General features: G+C 32.2%; 3 protein-coding genes across 3 annotated transcripts; 2 read left to right on the plus strand and 1 right to left on the minus strand.

Annotated features, from left to right (window-relative positions):
* The first annotated feature begins 8,313 nt into the window (after positions 1-8,313).
* LOC104785665 (glycerol-3-phosphate 2-O-acyltransferase 6-like) lies at positions 8,314-11,688 on the plus strand. Its single transcript, XM_010510924.3, has 2 exons — positions 8,314-9,551; positions 10,494-11,688. The coding sequence occupies exons 1-2, from the start codon at positions 8,913-8,915 to the stop codon at positions 11,361-11,363; spliced, it is 1,509 nt and encodes a 502-aa protein (XP_010509226.1). The 5' UTR covers positions 8,314-8,912; the 3' UTR covers positions 11,364-11,688.
* Positions 11,689-12,856: 1,168 nt separating this feature from the next.
* LOC104785666 (protein NRT1/ PTR FAMILY 5.5) lies at positions 12,857-15,693 on the plus strand. Its single transcript, XM_010510925.3, has 4 exons — positions 12,857-13,660; positions 13,797-14,011; positions 14,106-14,599; positions 14,712-15,693. The coding sequence occupies exons 1-4, from the start codon at positions 13,636-13,638 to the stop codon at positions 15,541-15,543; spliced, it is 1,566 nt and encodes a 521-aa protein (XP_010509227.1). The 5' UTR covers positions 12,857-13,635; the 3' UTR covers positions 15,544-15,693.
* A 1,373-nt stretch (positions 15,694-17,066) lies between these two features.
* On the minus strand, positions 17,067-19,647 carry LOC104785667 (transcription factor DIVARICATA-like). Its single transcript, XM_010510926.2, has 2 exons — positions 18,413-19,647; positions 17,067-17,734 (listed from the first exon to the last, which is right to left on the minus strand). The coding sequence occupies exons 1-2, from the start codon at positions 18,871-18,873 to the stop codon at positions 17,284-17,286; spliced, it is 912 nt and encodes a 303-aa protein (XP_010509228.1). The 5' UTR covers positions 18,874-19,647; the 3' UTR covers positions 17,067-17,283.
* Between the last annotated feature and the right edge of the window lie 6,114 nt (positions 19,648-25,761).

The raw sequence follows: 25,761 nt of genomic DNA on the forward strand, positions 1-25,761 counted from the left end.
ACTATAGAATCTAAACACCACACACCACTAAGTGATTATAATGAATTTCATAATATTAATATATATATATATCTGTATCGAATAGGAAAGTAAATATTAGTGCTAATTTATTTCTTTTATTCTACAACTTAATTTTATTACTTAAGTTATAAGGCATATTCTTTTTATTTTATTTTTATGACTTATAACTTAAAGTAATAAGATTAAGTTGTAGAATAAAAGAAATAAATTAGCACTAATATTTACTTTCCTGTTCGATACAGTAATATGACTTAATTTAAAGTAATATTTACTTTCCTAATTTATTTCTTTTATTCTACAAAGTAATAAGATTAACTTAATTTTATTACTTTTAAGTTATAACTCATTCTACTCATATCAACTACTAATAAAATGAGTTATTTGCGACTTCTTATCTACTTCTAAAGTTCTAAATAAAAAGAGTTATTTGAGACTTCTTAATTAAACTATTCACATCAGCTTCTTAGCAATTCAAATTAATATATATATATATATATATATATATATATATATATATTGATGCAATTTACAGGCTGCAACATAGCCTTTTTTTTTTTCCAGTGATGTACCAACTACTAACCACTAATGGGGATGAGACGAAATTGTGGGCGATTTCTAAAAAGTCCAACGTTTCATTATCCATATCAAAGTTTAACCAATATCTTGAATCTTATAATGATTTGAGAAGTACATGATCCAAGATCACTGGTCTCAATCAGTGACTGCAATAAAGATGATTAATTGATTAGTAAAAAGATTAATGTCATGAAAATGAATAAGCGTTGCTTAGTGTTTTATGGAAAGGATCACGTTTATTAGAAATTGTATTGAACTCTCTATAAAAACTATATTTTAGTCATGCTAATTATAATCAATTGCCAAAAAATAGTTTGAAAAGTTCATCGGTTGGACTAAGCATAAGGTTTGTCTCAACATTGCCAAAAGAATCCCTTGCCAAGATTTTTAATTATATATATATATATATATATATGTTTTAATCGTATTGCGCAACCGATGATATGTCATTTATAGCGGATGAATAGAATCCAACTTTTAGCAGTCCGCACATGATTTTTCTTTAAATTAGTTACCACATGTAAAAGTAGTCTTCAACTATGCACTTAGCTAATCTCGAGTTCTCTCTTTCTCTATATCTTTTTCACTTGAGTATACGCTTGTGAAAAGCATCTATATTCTTCTAACTGGTGTATGTTATATCCGGAAATTAACTGATCTTTGAGCCTAAGCAACCATATTTTCAACGGGTCAGACAAACAACTTCAAGATAAGTGTTAAACAAAAGTCTCATTAGTTTACCGTTCATCTAAACGTGTAGACTATAGCCCGACGATCTAAACTAACAAAACAATAATTTTTCATAAAGTCTTTCTCCAATTAATGATCCTTTTTCGAACCTGAATTTGAAGTTCCATAACCAGCAAAAGGAAGACAAAAATCAACATAATGGTCCTTCTCTGTTCATTTTGATAGTAACATATATATTTTAAGAAGTAGATATCATTCATTGGGTGGTTTTTTTTCATGCTATCCGTTTAGAAGATGTTACTTTAAAAAAAAAAAAAAATTACCAGTCACATCATATATATGAATATCTAATATTAATACTGCACCATGTAACTTGCAATAGATTTTTCAAACTACACATACTACAGAAATGAACATGATACCACTCCAGAGATAATAAGCTTTTAAAAAAATTGTATGACTATATATATTTATATGGGTGAATTACTCAAATGTTACTCATTTTAGGTAATATTAACAGAATCTACAAAAAAACTTTTTTATTACTAGAATGTTTTGGGTATTTTCAAAATACCCAGCGTGCTCCTGTTTTATGTTACAAGAAAAAATGTAATTACAAAAATGCCATTGCCACGTCAGACGCCACGTCAGAAATCGCTGACGTGTAACCATAACTCAGCCGTAACACGTTACATAGTATGTTGCGGCTGAGTTATAGGTATGTTGCGGCTGAGTTATCGGAAAAACATTTGAGTAAGAGCGGACGGCTGACTTATTAAAATCTGGCTGAGTTATGCGCATAAGTCAACCAAGGGTTACGGCTGACTTATTAAATCTGGCTGAGTTATGCACATAACTCAGCTGTAGTTATGGCTGAATTTTCACCCGATGGTTGAGTTATCAAAATTTTGACTGAGTTATCACAACGACACGGCTGAGTTGTCAAAATTTTGGCTGAGTTATCATAACAACACGGCTGAGTTAACATTTTCCGCCTGGCTGAGTTATGAAAAACGGCTGACTTATGAGATGTTGTTACGGCTGAGTTATGGTAAAAAAACTATAACTCGGCCGTCATAGGCTGACTTATCGACAACTCAGCCGTTTGACGGCTGACTTATTAGCAAAATATTAATTACTAGAATGTTATTCAGTTACGGCTGACTTATCAAACGATACGGCTGAGTTACATATTTTCAGTTGATGAAGCGGCTGAGTTTGGCAGCAATTTTTTTTGCTTTTTAATTACTGTAATGTTTTTCATGTTGTGGCTGAGTTACATTGTTAACTAAACTTCTTTGTTACATTACAAATTAAAAAATTAACTACATGCATGCCATAATATTTAAAATCTTACCATATTTAGGTCTATGTCTATTTTCATTTCAAATGATAATAAAAAATAAGAATTTAGGAGAAATAAAATAACTAATTAAAAAAGTTATTAAATAAAAGAAAAACAGTAAAAATTATTTTTCTTGATATATGAATTAAAGAAAAACGAAAAAAAAAAATTTGTATTATATAACTGAATTTTCGTTTTTTTTTAATTAAAAAAAAATAGATAACTCAACTTACCACATCTTTAACTCATGAAAATTTCCATGATGTTGAATAATCTTTTGAGTTAACAATTTTACAAAGGATATACCTCAAACTTATACATCAACCATAACACATGGTTATTGAAACTCAACTTCAAAAAAATTAGTTTTGTTAGTGATTGGTAACATTTTTGAATAAAATTTAGGTCTATGTCTATTTTCATTTCAAATCATAATAAAAAATAATAATTTAGAAGAATTAAAATAACTAATTAAAAAAGTTATTAAATAAAAGAAAAACAGTAAAAATTATTTTTTTGATATATGAATTAAATAAAAACGAAAAATAATTTTTTGTATTATATAACTGAATTTTCGTTTTTTTAATTAAAAAAAATAGATAACTCAACTCAAATAGGAGAAATAAAATAACTAATTAAAAAGTTATTAAATAAAAGAAAAACAGTAAAAATTACTTTTCTTGATATATGAATTAAATAAAAACGAGAAAAATATTTTTTTGTATTATATAACTATCGTTTTTTTAATTAAAAAAATAGATAACTCAACTTACCACATCTTTAACTCATGAAAATTTCCATGATGTTGAATAATCTTTTGAGTTAACAATTTTACAAAGGATATACCTCAAACTTGTACATCAACCATAACACATAATTATTCAAACTCAATTTCAAAAAAATTAGTTTTGTTAGTGATTGGTAACATTTTTGAATAAAATTTAGGTATATGTCTATTTCATTTCAAATGATAATAAAAAATAATAATTTAGGAGAAATAAAATAACTAATTTAAAAAGTTATTAAATAAAAGAAAAACAGTAAAAATTATTTGATATATGAATTAAATAAAAACGAAAAAAATAATTTTTTGTATTATATAACTGAATTTTCGTTTTTTTAATTAAAAAAATAGATAACTCAACTCAAATAGGAGAAATAAATAACTAATTAAAAGAGTTATTAAATAAAAGAAAAACAGTAAATTTTTTTTTTTGATATATGAATTAAATAAAAACGAAAAAAATAATTTTTTGTATTATATAACTGAATTTTTGTTTTTTTAATTTAAAAAAATAGATAACTCAACTTACCACATCTTTAACTCATGAAAATTTCTATGATGTTGAATAATCTTTTGAGTTAACAATTTTACAAAGGATATACCTCAAACTTGTACATTAACCATAACACATGATTATTCAAACTCAACTTCAAAAAAATTAGTTTTGTTAGTGATTGGTAACATTTTTGAATAAAATTGAGGTCTATGTCTATTTTCATTTCAAATGATAATAAAAAATAATAATTTAGGAGAAATAAAATAACTAATTAAAAAAGTTATTAAATAAAAGAAAACAGTAAAAATTAATTTTTTTTTGATATATGAATTAAATAAAAACGAAAAAAATAATTTTTTGATAACTCAGCCATAACTCACTATAACTCAGCCGTCACATGACTTTTCGTTTTCCCGTAAATATTATAACTCAGCCGTAAAGTCATATATATCATCTATTTACTTTCAGATTTTTCTTGTGATAACTCAGCCATAACTCACTATAACTCAGCCGTCACATGACCTTTCGTTTTCCCGTAAATATTATAACTCAGCCGTAAAGTCATATATGTCATCCATTTACTTTCATATTGTTTCTTGTGATAACTCAGCCAAAACTCACTATAACTCAGCTCTCACATGACCTTTCGTTTTTCCGTTTTTCATAACTCAGCCGTAAAGCGATATTTTGGCGGGAAACCATCAGCTAACCTAATAATAGACATATTTCCATTCTAAATTTAAATTTTGAGTTATAATAGTTTTAATATTCAATTGTTGGAGAAATACTTAGAAAAATAAAATTCTAAATTCGAATAATAATTATTTAATTATTTGCAATAATATCTTGTGATAAAAAGCTCACTTTATGAATTTATTATGCGTGTAGATTTGAGCAGGCACAGAATTAGTGATTTTTCGCGCTTCCCAAACAACACTTTTTGTAATATCGAGGGACGTTTTAATACTTATTAGAAATCTGACATAACAAAAGACCCATGAAAGAAGAATACGTTTTCATATTATTGAGAAGACCCTAAACGATAACTCAGCCATAAGTCAGCCAACCCTCAAATTAGAATGACTAAATAACCGACCAAACCGAACCGAACCGGAAACTATTTTTTCTATTATTTTTTGGTTAATTATGGTTATATTCGGCTTGCTATCGGTTATATTATGTTAATCGACCTAATTTGGATAACGTTTGGATTATTTATGGTTATATATTCATCTAACCGACCTATAACCGGAAATAACCGAAAAATAATTTCAATTTTTAAAAATTTTCAAATGGTTATCATATTAGTATATCCAAATTACCACCTTAAACCAAACACAGTATAACCCAAACCAAATTGTTATATTAAAACCCATAATGTTGGAAATATGAACTCTACACCTCAAACCCTAAGCCTAACCTTAACCCTAACCCCTAAATGTCAAGTTTTGAATGTTTTACACATTATGATCAAACTGTGTAAAAATCAATTTTTGTCTATAATTATTACTTTTTTATTACTTATAATGATTGTAATATTCATTTTTTCATTCTATATTTTAATTTTGAGTTATAATAATTTTAATTTACAAATATTTCATAAGTCAGCCGTTTATGTCGATAACTCAGCCATATCAGTCAACTGTTTGAGAAATACTTTTATTAAAAAAAAAATTTAAAATTAAAAATTCAAATTCAAATTTTGAATTCCTTTTAAATAAAAAGTCGCTAAAATCTCATTTATTACGCGTGTGGTTCTTAACAATAAACATAATTATTGTTTGCGTCTCCCCAACAACACTTTTTGTATTTTCGAGAAGGTATATAATAAATTAATATATCCGTTGCATAACTCAGCCATAACTTTACCATAACTCAGCCAACCCTCAAATTATAATGACTAAATAACAGACCAAACCGAACCGAACTGAAAAAATAATTTTTCCAATTTGGTATTTTTTAATTGGTATGTTTGGTTAATTTCGGTTATATTCGGTTTACTTTCGGTTATATTAGGCTAATCTACTTAATTACAATATATTTTGAGTTATTTATGGTTATATATTAATCTAACCGACCCATAACCGGAAATAACCAAAAAAAAATTTGATTTTTTTAAAAAAATATTCAAATGGTAATAATATTAGTATATCTATATTACCACCTTAAACCAAACACATTAAAACACATTAGAACCAAAACCAAAAAACAAATAATGTTACTCATCTGAACCCTACATCTCAAACCCTAAACCCTAACCCTAACCCTAACCCTAACCCATAAACGTCATGTGTTGTATGTTTAACACATTCTGGTGGGAATGTGTAAAAATCAATCTTTCTCTATAATTATGACTTTTTATTGGTTATAATAATTGTAATATTCATATTTCAATTGTACATTTAAATATTGAGTTATAATAATATTAATTTACAAATATTTCATAAGTCAGCCGTGTAAGTCAATAACTCAGCCATCACTTAGTCACTTTGTCGGAATTTTTTTATTTTTATTCGAATTTTGAGTTCAATTTTTTTATTATTTTGTATAAAATATTGTAAGAAAACTAACTTTATAAATTTATTACGCGAGTGAATATGAGCAGGCATAGAATTATAATTAATATTAATATTATAACGTTTGGTGGTTATATACTTTGTTTGCGTGAGAGTTACTGGAAAAACGTACAGCTCAGTTGGTTAGTGACCCATTTCCTAGGTTGTGTGTCACGGGTTCGATGCCTCAAAACCCTATTTTGTGCATTTTTCGTCATTTTTAGTAAAGGGTAAAACAGTCATTTCGAATTCATCTTCTCCACTCAAACCTGTAACCCTATTTCATGGCCGCCGGTCGTTTATTTACTCGTTTTTCATCGATTTCTTTATTAATTCAACTGTTTTTGATAACCCAGTATTAGATCTAACATCTATCATCCTATTTCCATTAAAAAAATTATTTTTTTTTTCGTTTTTCCGATTTTACAACCGATTAAGTTTTTTTTTTTTCGGGCTGTGACATGGAAAATCGAAAATGATGTGTATTTTAATTTGCTGATATGTTTTTTTTTTTTTTTTTTTTACTCAAAATCGAAAAACAAAACCTAAGAGGTAAATTGTAATTACCCCCAGGTCACTAAACATTTGAGTAATTTTCAAAAGATTTATAGATATGAGTAATAAACCAACTTTTTGATAACATTTCGATAATTCTTTCTATTTATATATATATTTTTTAAAAGATTACGATGATCATTTTTCCGTCTTTCCATCAAAATCCTAAGGTAAGCATGCAACTAATTATTTTATTTTTTAATGATGAATGATCACTTCGAAAACTATTCTTAATATTCATAAGGCTGAAAACTAAATACTATAAAACGTCATGTAACATGAGAAACAATCGCTAACTCAAAACGATACGGACACCAACACTCATGATATGGATGTTTCTTCCAGTTTGCAAATAGTTTTCTTTAACATTTTTTTTTATAAACATTTTAGTCTACGTAGTCTTAAACTTTAGACTTAGGTACAGACGTACAGTTAAAAAAAAAAGGAATCATCAATCAGTCTTAAGTTATGTACAAAATATTAGGCCTGGAAAAAAAACCGGACCCGAAAACCCGAACCGGAACCGAGAACCAAATGGGTACCCGATAAACCCAAAATACTAGTTATATTTTTTTTTATAACATAGTTATTCAAAGTTACAACTTAAAATTCAAAAATAGTAGTTCTTCCTAGATCAAAATACTCAAAATAACCAAAATTATATTGAAATGTTTAGCTATATTTTTTAAAAAAATATATTGAAATGTTTAGCTATATTTTATTTTAATATTTAACATTAAAATTTTTGGATAATCGGAATAAAATTCAGGTTATCGGGTAAAATTTCGGGTAATCGGGTACAAAAAACCCGAACCCGGATGATATCCGATTTTTTCGGGTATTTATAGGTTTTGAAATTTTAGACCCGAACCGACCCGAATCCGGTAAGACCCGAACCGAACCCGAACCGATATTTTCTGTTTACCCTATTGGGTCCTAACTCCTCTATCCGAAAAACCCGAACCCGATCGGTTCCTACCCGAACCCGACCCGAGTACCCGAATGCCCAAGGCTACAAAATATCACTGATGCAGCCATAAGCACCGTTGTAGCAACCATTACCCGCCACTCACGCATCAGAATTGCCGGTGGTCGTGTTGTTAGGAACTTAGGCGGTCAGTGGAGGTGATTTCTTGGTTATGATTTTCCTTATTTATGGACAAATATATAGTACGTTTTGGTACATATACTATTTGTTTTATATTTGTTTTAGAGTTCAAAGGTTCAACCATTTTGATATACGAGTCTTTGAAAGTTGTTTTGTATCTTTTTGTCGATCGAAGATAAATTTACAAAAGTGGGGACTTGAAAGATTTCTTTTTTGTTTTTGCAGTTCTCCGAAAGAGAATTTGCTCTAACTATAAAACGGCGGCGCGTGGGCCGCTCTCAACAACATAAGATGAAATCTCAAATAAGTTTTGGTTAATCAATAAATTGGTGTCGGTCTTCACCAACTTTAACTCTCCCCCTTCTCTCTATTTCACACGTCTCAAACAACTTCTTCTACAATTAATTATTCTCCCTAATTAAACAAACTTCGATATCCACTTTATTGGCACTATATATCTCCATAATCACTTCCTGACGAATTAAGAAGATTTACTAATTAATTTACATGACAACAGTTATAGTCACAGATATTGTTATCTATTATGCTTAGTGTTCTTTTTTCTCTCTTACCTTTGAAAAATCAAAGCACATATATCTCTTTGGCATACTAATATCAAACCACCACAACAACAAAATCATGCCCATTCTCTCTTGCTTCTTTATATAAACAACACTCCCAAAAGTATTCACCAATCCATATCCATTCTCACCTTCCAAAACTCCCCCCCCCCCCTTCTCTCTCTCTCTCTCTCTTCTCCTCTCTCTCCGGCTTCTTCACTAATGGGGGCTGCTCAGGAGAAGCGGCCTCGTTTCGAGCCGATATCAAAGTGTGACATTAAGGACCGGTCGAACCAGACCGTAGCCGCTGATCTAGACGGGACACTACTCATCTCTCGTAGCGCCTTCCCATACTATTTTCTCGTGGCCCTTGAAGCAGGAAGATTGCTCCGAGCGTTGATCCTCCTCGCGTCCGTACCGTTCGTTTACCTTACGTACTTGTCTGTCTCCGAGACTTTTGCCATCAACGTCTTCGTCTTCATCACCTTCGCGGGTCTCAAGATCCGAGACGTTGAGCTAGTGGTCCGCTCCGTCCTTCCGAGGTTCTACGCGGAGGACGTGAGGCCCGACACGTGGCGTATCTTCAACACATTCGGGAAACGGTACATAGTAACGGCGAGTCCTCGAATCATGGTCGAGCCGTTCGTCAAGACGTTCCTAGGAGTCGATAAAGTTCTTGGAACAGAGCTAGAGGTATCAAAATCGGGTCGGGCAACCGGGTTCGCAAGAAAACCCGGTGTTCTCGTAAGCCAACACAAACGCGACGCTGTGCTGAGACAGTTTGGTGGCCTTGCGTCGGATTTACCTGACTTGGGACTCGGCGACAGCAAGACGGACCACGACTTCATGTCCATCTGCAAGGTTATTTCCGTCAATACCTCTTTTTTAAATTTATTTGTCGCTTTCCATACTTCTTACCATCTACCTTACATTAAATAACATAGAGGACGTTATTATGAGTGTATATAATATATGTGTCCGTTCTTGCAGCTTCTTTGGTATAATAATTATTGTGTTGTCCTATGGAGTTTACTACCATTCCTAATAATTTTGGGCCAATCATATTTATGCCTTTTTGGTGTGGATCAGTAAATGGTGATAAAATTAGGTCCATTACTATTAAAAGCATATACTCCATTTTTATGAGGAAACCAAAAAAGTGGGTGTTATTTTTCTAAATATCTGTTGTTATTAAAAGGCATAATGATTTACTTTAGATGTTATTTTACTATAACACCCCAAATTTTAATTTTTTTTTTAAAAGACATTAGCCATTTACTTAATTTTACTTTCCTATCAACCTATATAACCCTTTCTTAATTACTTTGGTTTTTTATGCTAATAGTTTTTTTTCTTAGATTTTTCGGGTACTTTTCAAGTGAATTTGGAAACCTGAAATAATATAATAACTTAGGTTCCTCATACACGAACCACCAGTTTTTTTTTTCTTCATGTAAAAGCCATGATCATATCTCTTTTTTGGTTCTTTTTCGGTCTACTTTTATTTATTTTTCGCTCTACTTATATTTCATAAACTTCAAATCAGTTTTCTTGATAAACTAGTATATAAATAATCATATGTTATTCTAGATACATGTTTTTCCAACCATCAATAAGTCTGATAGTACACACGTATCTCTTGTGACTTGTGACCACTTTGCTGTCAACTCTCCTAAATAATTAGAGAAATATGAACAATATATGCATGGTACTAAAAAATTACGTACAACTTACAAGTTACAACCACTTTTGTACTTTAAAACATAGTAATTTACGTACTTTTTTTTCTATTACTCACTGCAGGAAGGTTACATGGTGCCACGTACGAAATGCGAACCATTACCAAGAAACAAACTCTTAAGTCCCATAATATTCCACGAGGGCAGATTAGTCCAACGACCAACGCCGTTAGTTGCTCTACTAACTCTCCTCTGGCTTCCGGTAGGTTTCGTCATCTCTCTCATCCGTGTCTACACGAATATTCCGTTACCCGAACGCATCGCCCGTTACAACTACAAGCTCACTGGCATCAAGCTAGTCGTCAAAGGCCACCCTCCTCCACCGCCAAAACCCGGCCAACCAGGTCACCTCTTGGTCTGCAACCACCGCACCGTCCTCGACCCGGTGGTGACAGCTGTGGTGCTCGGTCGGAAAGTCAGCTGCGTCACTTACAGCATCAGCAAGTTCTCTGAGCTGATCTCACCAATCAAAGCAGTTGCGTTGACTCGTCAACGTGAGAAAGACGCAGCTAACATCAAGCGTCTATTAGAGGAAGGTGATCTCGTGATATGTCCCGAGGGAACCACATGCCGTGAGCCTTTCCTTCTCCGGTTTAGTGCCCTCTTCGCTGAGCTCACGGACCGGATCGTTCCCGTGGCGATCAACACAAAGCAAAGCATGTTCCATGGTACAACCACACGTGGCTACAAGCTTCTTGATCCTTACTTCGCTTTCATGAACCCGAGACCGACGTTCGAGATCACGTTCCTCAAACAGATTCCGGCCGAGCTGACGTGTAAAGGAGGCAAATCGCCGATAGAGGTGGCAAATTACATACAAAGGATTTTGGGAGGAACCTTAGGTTTTGAGTGCACCAATTTCACAAGAAAGGATAAGTACGCGATGCTCGCTGGTACCGACGGTAGGGTTCCGGTGAAGAAGGAGAAGACGTGATTATTATTGATCGAGGAAAAGGAGAAAACGAAGAAATAATACAAAGATGTGAATCTTTTTAATTTGAATGGTTATTTATTATTATTTCAAGGGGCAAAGAATTGATAAGTTTGGTTTTTGTTGTTTCTTTTAATATCTTCTCTGCTTCGATGAATGTTTCTTCAAGTTTTACTTTTTAGTACAAGAACAGTTTAAGAAAAGGAAGAGAAAAAAAAAACCTCGGTATGGATGTGTGGTTGTATATAATTTTATTCGTTAGAAAATTAACGACGTGTAAACATTACTTTTCTTATAATGTTTAGTGGATAAATTAAGTTTCTTATAACTATGACCGCTTGTGAGATGAACATTTTGTACGTGCGAATGTAATATCACAAGTGATAACCACTGACACTAAAATGGACGTCTGAATGTAAAATCATGGATATGTTATATCCATTAAAAATCAATTTAATTTTACTTTCATTTATTGATATAGTAGCTACTATACCCCGATCCTGATCATGTCAGGAATATGTACAGCAATGCAATTAATTCACAAGTTATCGATGCATTTCAAGCTAAAAAAAGTAATTTTTAAAATACCTTAAAGCCTAGATTTACACTTCTGCTGTCTGTATAATAAATTTCCCGTTGTTTAAGTATCATTTTAGTTGATTGATATATTTACCAGTAATCTCATTAACACATACTATCAATTTAGTTGACCAATCTAGTTAGGTGGATCATAAGTTCATTATTAGGCCATACCAATATGTATGTTTTATGCAAAGTACGATCTAGAAATTAGATACTAGCATATTCTATTAAAGTTAGCTACAGCTCTATAAGTGGGACAATGAATAGATAATCAAGATCTATGTCCGATGTCGGGTCTACTAAAAGTGACATGATTTTGACACGGCCTAAATTACATAACGATGGGGTATCTACTTAGACAGCGTCTTTAATATTTGAACAACCGGTGGCTGCGATTGGCAGACTCTACTTTATGTGAAATATATATTAATTCCCCCCAATCCCAATTCTCTTTTTTTTTTTGCAAGTTTGCAACCCAATTGGTTCCAATCAATTCCCCAATCTTTAACCTCTCTATTTATTGTCTTCTGATATGGTGCAATAACTTCGGATCATATTATGATTAGTAGCTCGTTCAAACAAGCAACAAATAAGGAGTTAGCAGCAGCTTTTCCTATAGCCAAAAGAGTCTACAAACCACAATCTCTAGGAAAAGGATGGAACAATGCAAAATTATTTTGTTCATGCAGACAAAATATTTGTCAGATTTAATAATTTATTGTTGCCAATTATTTTATTTTTATTTTTATTTTGTGACAACGACATAATATTTTCCATAATTTGTTGTAATTTGATTATTTGATGAAATATGAGCATTCAATATTGGGTTTGGGCTACACTAGGCTTGAAGGCCCATTAAGTAAACCTAGTTTGATCCACACAATATATATCAGTCAGGCTTCAACCCTAGGATTGTTGGCGGTACGCGCTCATTGCCGTTCGTTTCAGTAATCACCGGCGCTTCTCTCTGTGCTTTTTCTTTAAACTTTCTCCTTACTGTGTCTCTCCTCGTAAACCATGAGATTATCCGGCGGTAGAGTTTTTGACTACGGCCAGACTCTTTTCACTTCCTCCATCGATGTGTAGATCTTTTTTTTTTTGCTTGTTTCCACAAGAAACAAGAAAACTATTGTAAGTAACAGTGTTTTGAATGAAACAGAATTATTAATGAAGATGATGAAGATGGTGAATCGAAGAAGATGATCAAAAATATCTGATTATTTTCCCCAATTCACCACCTTCATCATCTTCTTCTTCTTCTTGATCGATTCTGTTCATTCAAAACTCTAAAAGATAAGTTTTTATATATATGAACTATTGTAAAATCTGTCTTTTTTTTTTTCCTTATTTTATTGACTCTTGTTTGGCCGTCAAGTATATGTTAACTATATATAGCTTGTTATGAACTGGCAAAAGTCCTGGTCTCCTACAAAAATTGATACTTTTATCTTTATATTTTATCTGTATTAATATAACAGAGTATCTTATGATAAGAATATTTGAAGCCGGTGTTGTAATATTTATTTAGAATATACAAGCACGTCTATGCCTCCATTAGCCTTCTGTTCATTTGTCCAGCTCAATTTTGATCAGTACCTACAATTCTTGATTTCATAGCTAACAAAAAGTTCTGTTTCTTGGTAGCATTGTTGTTACTTGTTAGTCAATGATTTTTGTATCCACATGAGAAGTAATGGCGTCTTTTCTCCGAGTCATTGGTAAGTGTTGAGATGTGGTTTCTGCTTTTTGATCTTATTTGATAGTTCACCACGTTGCTCCATTGATCATTTTTAGTCAATTCTTGAAATTCCTAGTTCGTTTTTAAATGGTTTCTTGATTATTATGTCATCTCAGTTCTATCATGGGCTTTTACGGTTGCGTGGTTTACTCTTTGGATGTTGATGCTATACTTAACGAACGAGATGAAGCTAAAGTTCACGGACGCAGCTGCAGTTGTTAATGTCTTCGCTGGTGTATCAGCTATTGGTCATCTTGGCATGCAGTTTTTAGTTGATGCATTTATTGGTCACTTTTGGATGCTCTGTCTCTCTACTTTAGCATTCAGTTTCGTAAGATCTTGACCACCTCTTTAAACTTAGGCTATCTAGTATATATGATTGTATTCTTTGTTAGAAGTGCAATTTACACTCTGTCATGGTTCAGGGCTTTGGTTTCTTGGCAATATCAGCGTCACCAATACTTTCTGGCGATGGACAAAAGGGACTATTCTACATAGCCCTAACAGTTATATCCGTTGGTATATTTGGACGATCAATCTCTTTGGGAGTGTTTACAGAAGACCAACTAGAAGACGGTAGGAACAAGGGATCTCCCGCTAAGCTCGTTAGCTTTGTCATTGGTAATGTGGGGAATTTTGTCTTCTTGTTACTTGCTGCTATTGCAATGCCTCAGATAAGTCCGTGGTTTGTAAGATTCGCCATCCCCGCTGGCTGTGAGGTGTTAGCAATGCTGATCTTTATGTCCGGTGCACGTTCATACAAACGGGAAATACCAAGTGGAAGCCCTTTGACAACTGTTCTCCGGGTCTTTGTTGCTTCTGTTTCCAAAATGTCGTGTGCATACCCGAACAACTCAACGCATCTCTATGAAAAAACCGAGTGTGATCTAGATATAAAGCCCCACACAAGTAGCTTGAGGTAAAGTTCACCTCACTAAGAGTAGTTACAAATCCCACATCGGATCCCTAACTTGTGTTGCTATGTGCCTATGTATGTAACTCCTAAACCCTTGATTTTTTTTCAAATACAGGTGCCTAGACAGAGCTGCAATGATACTACAAACCGAGTCCTTGGAGCAACAGAGGAAAAACAGATGGAAACTTTGCCGGGTGACAGAAGTGGAGCAAACCAAAAGCGTGATACGCACGGTTCCATTGTTCGTGACATCTCTCATTTCTGGGATTGTCTTCTCTCTCGGTAACACTTTCTTCCTTGAACAAGCAAACAATATGGACTCCACGTTCGGATCATGGAACCTCCCTCTCCCACTCCTCTTACTCTTTAGTGAAGCTGCAAGACTAGGGTCCCGAGAGCTATGCGTCATGGCTGCAAAACGCACCCACGGCATTGACACCGAATCAACGAAACAAACCAAAACTCCATATGGTATACCAGTCTCGATCATCCTATCGACATTCTGCTGCTCCATTGCTGCACACGTTGAGTCTAGGAGGCTCAAAGTGGTTAGCACTCAAGGTTTGGTGTCTGAAACCGTACCCATGAGTGTTTTCTGGCTGCTCCCACAGTACATTCTGCTCGGGTCAATTACAGGAATCTACGAAAACAGTTTTGCTCTTTACCTAGAAGAAACAGTGCCTGATGAGTTAAGCCAATACATGGTTCTGCTAAACGTGGGGGTGTGCGGCGTCGGGATCATGAGCAATATAGCTCTTGTTAGTGTGGTGGGCAGAGTAACCGGAGGCAAATGGTTTCAAGAGACGATAAATAAGAGCCGGTTGGATCATTATTACTGGGTTTTAACAGTGCTTTGCATGTTCAATCTCTTGTTGTATTTCTCTGTAACGTATAGGTACACAAGGTGCTACAAAAAAGATGGTGCAGAACAAGAAAACGTTAGATAAAAAAGATAGCTTTTGTATAGTACACTTGTTGTATGCCCAAGATTTTTCATTTGTATGTATGTACTGATAGGCCCATGAGAGCTAGAAGAGGTGATTAATTGTGTTCTGGCTTTGAAAAACATGAAAATAAAATGAGTCATCTTCTATCAATTTATTTCTCCAAGTCATCTTAGACACTTGATCATTACCATAACCAAATTTTGTAGGACCATTACACTGATAACAATTACATGGTACATTAACTAACTTTAAAACTGACCATTAAACCTTTCGATGACTTTTTAAACACGGATAAAATTGGTTTATGGAAAAGAAAAGAAAAAACAAATCCAACATTAAGAAAAAGAAAAAATTCAGTGCAAAATAGATTTACAAGAATAATTGGGAATCAACGGTCTTCCTTCAAAGTCAAATATGCAATTATATGGAGATACTTCTCGTTACTCACCAAAGGCATCAAAATGGAACCCACCAAAACATCAATTTAAAGAACAAATTCACCAGTAATCTGAAAAAAATGCTTTATAGAAGAAAAAAAATGTAACTGATTTAATAATATGGCAGTTATTCTAAATCCTATTGGATACCTATAGATCTTATGCTCAACTTTTGCCTGGGTTAAATTTTAATTAAAATGATTTTCTTATTTTAGAATATTATTATTTTAGTATCTTATATGTGAAGGTTAAAATAAACAGTAATTTTAATTTTCTTTCCTACTATGTTTTATGGTTGAAAAGAAAAATACAGTATACAGTAGCATTAGTATGATAATTTAATATGAGCATTTTTACATATAAAATAATAACTATGGAAATGTAACTAATTTTAAAAAATTGCAACTTGGTGAGGAACAAAAGCATATCAATGATTGTGGCTTTTTTATTTATGGTCTATCTTTAGACTCTATATAGATTCTCATTCTCTTGTCAACTTCGAACTTCAGACAGTACTATTAAATAAAACAGTTGGGAAATATATAAAAGTAATTAAAAACTAAATTGTAGTACTAATTACTTCAGAAAAAAGTTTAGATGTTCCTAAGAAAGAAGGCATCATTATCAGCAGCACAAAGCCAGGTTTCGATTACGGATTTGTCACCACAACAAGTTAAAAATATCTGTGATTAGTGGAAAACCCACTTTATATAACTTTTGGCTTCATATTCATAAATAGATAATTCATTCTAAACTAGTACACCCCACTTATAACCAATATCTTTTCTTTTTGCATTGGTTTATTTACTATAATTTTTTCAACCTTCACACTGAGACTTGATAGGCACCTTTATACTGTAGATTTGGCACAAATTGATGAGATTAAACAAAAAAAGTGGTAAAAATATCTAACAAATTGTTAAAAAATCATGATTCATTAATTAAAAAGCAACCAGTACTGAGGGTGAAAAATTGTAATAAACGGCTACATGACACAGTATAAATTATCATAAGCAATTTGAGCTCATAAGAGTTCCAAATCACACAAATAATCACTTAATTAGTAATTAAAATAACCAAACCTAATTAACTTGTTGAAAACTCGTTGAATCAACCACGAAAAAAATAGGGTAAATAAAACAACAAATAGTATCTTCGAAAAAAAAGAAAGAGCAGCTAATTTTTTTTTTTTTTTTTTTGTATATGCACTCGAATTAAGAAAAGCGAAATAGCAAAAAAAAAATATATATTAATGGATTATTAACTCGTCGTAAAATAACTTCTCTGAGATCTTCACCGTGTGCTACATTTGGAGATACGCATTGTACGATTCGAATTGCGATGCGTTCAGAAAACTCTGCTCCTGAAGTTTTGCCATGTACGGCGTCGATGACATTCCAAGTAGCGTTTCAGGAAACGCGTTTTGGTTATAAAACGCAGCCACTGTTTCATCGTAAAGCGGTTGACCATCCCACTCCGACGCCTCCTGCTGGCTTCCTCCTACCGATGGCGGCGAGCATGGTGCGTTTGCGGTTACGTTATCGGTGGCTGCCGCGTCAGGAGAGTCAGGAATGTTGACGGTGGTGATATCGTGGATGCTTGATCGGCGTTTGTCTTTGCCACCATTGACTTGCCTTATGAAATACTTCTGAGCGTGACTCGCGACTTGCGTTGGCGTCCGTGTGGTCACGAAGTTTCGAGCTATGTTTCTCCAATCTCCTTTTCCATATTTCTTCAGACCCATCAGAAATTGTCTGCATAATTCATAAACCAAACCCACTCTTAAAAACACAACATTGTCAATAACATACATTCTAACAACTTCAACTTAATTATTAGTGTCACAGCGATCGACACAATATTAATACATGTTACAGCTAAAATAATAAATTTCATGTGTGATGTTTATACCGTTCTATTAGATAATGTGCGTGCGTATAAAACAATTAACCGCACCTATAGACACCAATTAAACCATTCCACACGTACAAGACACCAATTGTGCGGAGAATATGAAATTTTGCTCTTTGTATATAGTTTTGCTTACCAATTTACAAACTCGATACAAGAAAAAAAAAGATATTATTTTTGTGATATATATATATATATATACAAGTATGTATCTACAACAAAATAATGTGCGTGTGTTCTGTCTCTCTGTCTAAAACCCATACGTAGGTCATATAGACACGCACTAAAGATACAATTGTTTTGGTGGACGACTATATATATGTCTTAATATTATAGAATACATATATACGAATAAGCGTATCTTTATATGTTATACGTATACATAAACACGTTTCCAAGAAAAAGACGTACGTATATAGTATTAATTATAGAATAAAGTGTAAAAAAGGGGTCCAAATCTAGAGAAGAAAAGCATTGACGTTAACGTAGAGATCACACAGATGAGTTAGTTTTTTTTTTACCTGTGTTCTTCTTCTGTCCATGGAACACCTTTCTTCCTCTCATGCTCCGCCGTTCGTGCAGCGGATCCTCTCTTTCCTCCGACGGCGGCGGAGAAGTAATACCCGTTCATGTTAAACCCATTGTTACCAGCTGCAGCAGCAGCTCCATCGTAGCCACCCCAATCGAGTGTGAACGAATCAGAAGCGTAGCCAGGGATAGGGATAAGACCTGCTTCGATATCGCTGACGTCTTCTTCGAGCTCTCTGTATTGTTTGATCACATCTCCAACGTTTTTCCCTGGAAGCATAGCAGCGACTTTGACCCATCTGTCTGGTGTATCTTTGTCGTAAAAGGCTAAAGCGTTTTCGAATTTCTTGTTTTCTTCAGCTGTCCATTTGGTTCCTCTGCTGTTCTCTTGGAACAGCCAGTTTGATGTCTCTAGATATGTTGCTGGTGACATAACTTCGATTCCTCTGTTCATGTTTTTTTTTTTTTTTCAACGATTGTTGATTCGAATTTAGGAAAAGAAAAAAATATGTTCTTAGCAAATGGTGGAGCTTAAAAGAGAAAGAGAGAGAGAGAGTTTGATCTGTCAAAATGGCATTTTTATGGGAATGGAATCTGAAGAGAGATAAGCAATATAAAGGTTTGAGAATCTAAGGAGGAGATATAAAGGGAGCTGCTTTTTTTATTTCCAGACTCTAAGGACAAGAAGAAGAAGGAAAAAAAGATTCGATCTTTGAGAGTTGTTGTTGTGTGAAGGATATAAAACCTCTTTTACCAACTAAATCCTTAGTGGTCAGATCCGAATCCAGAGAGAAAGTAAAAAAAAAGTAAGAAAAAAAAACAGGGGAAAGGACGACCAAAGAAGGAAAACAGAGGATCTGGGATTTGGAAGCTCTCTTGGAAACTGGCAAGAAACACAAATAGAAGAAAGTGATGAGAAAAAGGACCAAAACACACAGAAGAGAGAAGAAATGGAGAAAAAACTTCAGGTGGGTTCAGAGCAAAGAGAGAGATTGAACAAAACCCAAACTTGTTCTTTCTTTCTCCCAAACTCTCAAGTCTGAAAAGGAAGAGAGAGAGAGAGAGAGAGAGAGAGAGAGAGAGGAGAGAAAGAGAAATATGTAAATGAAACAGGAATGATCTGAGAGTGAGAGGTGAGTTAAAAAGCTGTTGAGCTGTGATTGTCTATGTGTATTTCCCAGACAACAATTTCTGGGCTTTGCCTTTTTTTTTCTTTTTTTTTTTCTTTAATTATTTATTTATTTTAAGATCTACGATTAACTTATAGTACTATTTATTACAGTGCTAGTAATTTTTTTGAATTGCTTGATCAAAATAAACATTTCCGAGATTAAAACAAGTTTACTTCTTGAAAATAAGAATATTAGTCACTTTTAATAATTTTATGACTAAAAACAATTATGCTAAAAGGATATTATCAAATGACATTTTTTATGTTGACATGTGTGTGAGAATTAATGCTAGTTGTGTTCTCCTAACCTGCAAAATTAATAATAAAAACACTGCGTAAACAAAAAAAATTACGATGTTAAAGTATTTTCAAAAATCGTTTTGAATAACGACGGAAATAAAACAATGTGTTAGTGTTGATGTATATGTTAATTTTTCCACATCAACATAGTACAAGAATTATTAGTATAATTCAACTAAATTTTTTTAAAAAAGGTTCTCATTACAAAGTGAGAGATTAGTTAATATCAAAAACATTCTTTTTATTTTTATTTTATTTCCGTCGAACCTTTTTAATCCAATCAACCAATAAACACTCGTCGTTTGGATAGTCTGTGCATAGACCAATCACAATAAATCAGGAAAAGACATGTGTCTTCTTTGAATAGGCCGACTCACACATGTTCAGATCTCATTCGTTCTCAAAGGAACACTTTATTTATTTTTAATACATTGTTATGCTTCCGAGGACCGTTGATTTGATTTCTATTACTATCTGTTTTGTTTTATTCGATGAAATTAATAATACTAATGTGTGACTCAACTCAACTAATAGAAGAGGGTTTTTGCGGCTTAAATGTTGCCTAATGATAGGCTGAAGACGTTTAAGAGATGAGCGAGCCAATCACAGACTTAGACAAGACACACAAATCAGGAGCATCCCTCATTGGCTAACAAGATTTAAGGTCGGTGACAAAGGGGTACTTATGTGATTTCTCTTTGGTGTTGACATTTAACCTTTTGGGCACATGAGTTGTTTTGTTTGTATATATATTTGTATATATGAATATGGAGATGCTTTCTCTTTTTTATAAGGTAAAATGATTTGGTGACAACAAAACCGTATTAATATTCTAATTTTGGTCTATAATTTCCATAACAAAAAATATTGGAGTATGTGTGGTTAAACTAGCATGCTAGGAAACAGAAAATAAAGTGGCCATAATATTCTACCACAAACTATTTGTCGAGAGTGAACAATATATATTTTTATGAGTTCATCTATTTTAGCCATAACAAAATGTATATGATGGTTGTATAATGATGAGGTTATTTGCTAGATCAACCTTAAAGAACTGCCAAAGGCTATTTTAATACACAATGATGATTTCTTGCTTAATTTCTTGGTTTAATTACCACAACACAAATTTTAACATCAAGGAAGTAATTAAATAGATTAGTAGTAGTGAATGTTTTAGTGATCATATTGTGTGTCTTAAGTTAACAAGGTCATCATAATAATGGAGTTTAGCCAGAGATCGAACCTTAATTAATTAACGTAGGAAATTAGTCATGATGATATCAAAAATTCCAAATAATGGTACTAATTAAGGTTTATTATGACCATAAGAATATTCCCAATTTACAATAAGATCATTTTAAAAAAGTACAGCTCCGTTTTGAAAAAATTTGTGAGATACTAATTTCACAAGAATTTGAGATAATATATTATATGTTATATATATATATATATATATATGTGTGTGTGTGTGTGTGTGTGTGTGAATATATTTATAAGATTAATAACATTCTAAACACTTAGGATGGGCGATCATACAAAAAACGTAAATTTAACATAGATTACTGAAAGCTAGTTGAACCCTCAACTGTTACTCAAACATAGTCCCATATCGCGGGACCACACTTAATTTAATTTACATTACACTAATCAATTTCTTAAAACAAACAAAACAGTCATGATTTATTTATAAATGGGTTAGGTAGCTTAAGTGATCACGCCATAGCAGACACAATAATTCTTGAAAGTGTTAAGAGTTTCTATTATTATTATTATATATTAATTTACCGCAGTTGAGGATTCACTGTGTTGATCTAATTTGAGACGAAGATCGACTCTTCCTCTGTGTGTCCTATGTTTGAAATTGTATATATTTTGGGTGGCTAATTAAAAACCTGTTATACTACAGACCTGATTATTAGACAATTGGTTTTTAGTTCAAAATTTACCGAGTTAAAAAAACTAAAAATTACAATAAAACTGAGGGTTAAACTTCGAAGTAAATGTAATTTAATAACATATGATAACAACTACTCCTAATAGATAGATTATCCTAAGAAAATCAGGATGCTCTCAACAAAATCAGGATGGCAACAGTTTTGCATAGCAAAAGAAAATAGTTGAAATATTCGTAAGACATTGTGTTTATGTATTTCGAAGCCTGTTATGCAAATAAAAAACCCCACTAAAGTATTTGAAAATGCTAAAATTTTCTCCCAAAAAAAAAAAAAAAAATTCTTAGTCTTTTGTAAGTAATAAAACATTTCGTCTCAATATCATATTTTTATGCAAAAGATTTCAACACGAAAGTATACTTTATAAAAAAAAAAAAAACTACCAAATTATAGGCTTATTCTAGAACGTGCGATAAGTAATTTAATTATTTTAATTAGACAAGTGGATGGCCTCAACAAAATCGATTGTTGACATCAATTAATAGGGTGTGCAAAATGTCTAAACTACGGCTATTTTATTATGGACATATAGCTCAAGATATTAAATTTGCTTAAAAAGTATATATATGTATACTAATACATATTTCATGTGGAAAAATACCCTAATGCCAAACACATGAACCACAAAGACCAACAAATAGATCAACTAAGATATTGAGACATATATGAGCAATTGTTTTTTAGTCATATAATTTAGTGAATCCATAAATTAAATGGAAGAATGACTTAACATGTACATATAATCAACATATATTACAACAATTAGATTTCAATTCTTTTTGTAATGGATCCAGATTCTTTAAAGTATGAACATAATAATATATCTATATAGACTGCGACTACATTTTTTTTTAAGTAGGGTGAATTGGGTCCAGCTTCGTATTATTGTATGAACATGAAATATAGTAAATTAGTAATGCATCACCGCCTAAATTATCATAAAAATTTCAATCCGCAAATTACAAATTGTTGACAAAAATTCAAATGACCACTCCATGCAAAACTAATTCAATGGACGAACGTTAAGTAGCAAAGAGTCTTCACAATAAATCGAATTTTAATAAGAAGTGCCAGATGTTTATAAATGAAATATCAATAATTAAATTTAAACAATAGTATAATATGATGTTCTCTGCAACTACAATTCTTTAAATATCAAGAGTTGTTTAAATGAAATGTCAGAGTTGTTTGTCCACCACTCACACCCAACACACGATTATTTTTCTCTTAAATATGAATAGGTCAATAAAAAAAATTCAGTAAAGACGTTTTAAAAAAGATTGGAGTGGTGCAAGACAATGACTGGTTTTGTTATGAATATTATTATCGTGGAGTTTCCCCAAAGGGAAAGCATCTCCTATTTCCGAATGAGGATACTTTTTTCCCTCTCAATAATTTATTTTGTTATTAATAGACGAGAGATGCAGGTAAGTAAATGTACATAATAATTTCGTTTATTTGTTTAATCTTTAATACAGATCTCGGACCTTTTTATGTTTCTTTTCTCTATGTTTTGGTGTTACAATACCTTTTCTTAATTAATGGTTTAGCTACAAAGCCTACAGTTATCTTCTTGCCACCACTACCGATGTATTACAATGATATTTTACTCTGTTGCTTATTACTAGATCTTATAAAACCAAGAAAAAAATAACAGATCATACGCAAGAAAATTCAAACTTTTTTGATAACTATTTTGTTTCTTTGGTAGCCAGAGATATTTCTCTATTTTGAAATCTCTAATATATATATATATATATATATTTATATGTGACGAAACACAAAAATGGGTTACAGTTATCAGATTGAAATTTGGCATGTTAAGCTTTTGTCAATTAAACCCAATTTCTATAATTAAGAACGTCAACTCATCCAGAATCTCATGTTTTTCAATATACATATTAAAAAGATGGAAAATCAAACATGTGTATTTTTAAACTAAACTAAAAATAAAATAGAGGTTTAATATAATACAAGTGTTATTTAAATAATACTACAAATTAGTACTTTAATAATCTAAGAAAGTTGGTATAGAAATACTTTTCTTACAAAACTTATTTTAAATGGTTGAAAAAAAATTTTAATATCAATTTTTTTTTTTGTCATATCTCATTAAAGTATATGTAATTAATTTATTTTTTTGGTACGGTCATAAACCACTATTCAAAAAGTGGGTTCTATTTGCGACAGCAAAACAATTGAGGTATGCTTCTTCATATTATAAAGTATTAGGATTAAATAAATGAGAGGGGCAACAAAGAAACGACACGAAGTTGGGAGTAAATAGGGAGCATTGGCACACAGTTTGACCCACCGGAGCGACAGCAAAAGAGTGCGAGCGGCTTTGCACATAATGCCCCTCATAATGCGCTCCACACGCTTTGTACATTAGTGGCTTTGCACAAATCATTTGTTTCTTTTTATTAATTTTTCCTAATTATTTATACTTTATATATATACTTTCTATTTTTCTAAGTTGGAACCCATATTTTACGTTCCAAGTATGTGATTCTGGGGAGCCAAGCAAATAACATGATTCTGATAGTGTCTTTTTAGTCAACGAAATTTTTGTAGTTTAATCATTTATTAGTTTTTACTTATGTGTTATAGATAACTCTGAAAGTACATTAGAAACATTCTGAATTTATATCGACGCTCAAAGGAATTTTGGTTTCTTTTACTGTTTAAAGAATGTACTTCTATAGTTTTACGTCGTTTTGCTATAACTTATAAATATGTTACTTAATTTTGCATGGCAAATTACCAAGAATTACATATTTAATCTATTATTAATTACTCCAATAGATCTGATTATTTTAACATTGTATCAAAGTGCAGAAAAATATTTCAATCTTCCAGCCGTAAGTAAGTTTTAGCAATATAGTATAAATAAATAAATACGATTTTCAATTTAGAAAATATGTAATATATATCATGTCTCTCTGACATTGCCCTAGAAAATTACTCATTATTAATAATTTTGTAGAAGTTCATATGTATTCGATGTACCTAGTTTACAAAACATTGCACACAGCCGCTAACCAAGTGATGTGGAATGGGGTAAATATATTTATTTAGCAACTTTAACATTCTCATTTGGATTATTCTAATTTTTTTTTTTTAACAACAAGGATTATTCTAAATTTATGAGAGGACTTTTGAGCTAGATCTGGCAGCAAAAGTTGGTATTTTGAACTTTTTTCATTTCTAATAATATATCTTAAACGTACAGTTTAACTGATCAGAATTGTTAGAAGTGTTGTCATCTATTGAATCACATGGTCTCTTTAATTTGATTAACTGATGTTGATTACGCCGCTAAAACTTAAATCACAAATAAGATGGGTTATTAATTATATGCTTGCCTCTGTTATAAGGAGTTTTAAAAGTTAGAAATCCCAAAGACAAACCAAGATATAAAAAGAAAAAGGGAAAGGAAAGTTAGCTACCTAACCTAACACATATAGATAAGAAACTCCAGTTTCATGGTAGCACAATCGGAAAAAAGAATAGTTAAGAAATAAACCGAATAATTGAGATGATAAAACGTCGGTTTTAGAAAGAAAAGGAAAAAAAAAAAAATCATCTCCTTTCTCCAAAGAGGGCGGCTCAAGGTCAAGGTCAAAAGCTAATGTGTTTCAAGAGGCCAATTTAGATAACCATATAGTTTTTGTTTTTCTTTAATTAATTTAACTAATGCACCCCTTAATCAATCATTTTATCGTTAATCCTCGTATTATCATGCTCTTGACACAGTCCTAACCCCACATGGCTATGGGATACCTACGTAATAAAGTATTTTTTAGATGGTAGAGTGATAAAATATACAAAGAGTACGACACTTTTTATTTGGCTATAGTACGTTGTACATCGACCTGCAATTAATTATATAACGTTAAACTCGATTAAATTCTTCATG

The sequence above is a fragment of the Camelina sativa genome, chromosome 5 (assembly GCF_030686135.1).
Source record: "Camelina sativa cultivar CO46 ecotype springtype chromosome 5, ASM3068613v1".
NCBI classification, from domain to species: domain Eukaryota; kingdom Viridiplantae; phylum Streptophyta; class Magnoliopsida; order Brassicales; family Brassicaceae; genus Camelina; species Camelina sativa.

Excerpts from the sequence above, each read along its gene's own strand:
- LOC104785667 (XM_010510926.2), bottom strand. The coding sequence starts at position 18,873 with ATGAACAGAGGAATCGAAGTTATGTCACCAGCAACATATCTAGAGACA. Across the intron at positions 17,735-18,412 it reads TGGACAGAAGAAGAACACAG|ACAATTTCTGATGGGTCTGA; the intron begins GTAAAAAAAAAA and ends TGAATTATGCAG.
- LOC104785666 (XM_010510925.3), top strand. The coding sequence starts at position 13,636 with ATGGCGTCTTTTCTCCGAGTCATTG. Across the intron at positions 13,661-13,796 it reads GTCTTTTCTCCGAGTCATTG|TTCTATCATGGGCTTTTACG; the intron begins GTAAGTGTTGAG and ends ATGTCATCTCAG. Across the intron at positions 14,600-14,711 it reads CCCCACACAAGTAGCTTGAG|GTGCCTAGACAGAGCTGCAA; the intron begins GTAAAGTTCACC and ends TTTCAAATACAG.
- LOC104785665 (XM_010510924.3), top strand. The coding sequence starts at position 8,913 with ATGGGGGCTGCTCAGGAGAAGCGGCCTCGTTTCGAGCCGATATCAAAG. Across the intron at positions 9,552-10,493 it reads ACTTCATGTCCATCTGCAAG|GAAGGTTACATGGTGCCACG; the intron begins GTTATTTCCGTC and ends TACTCACTGCAG.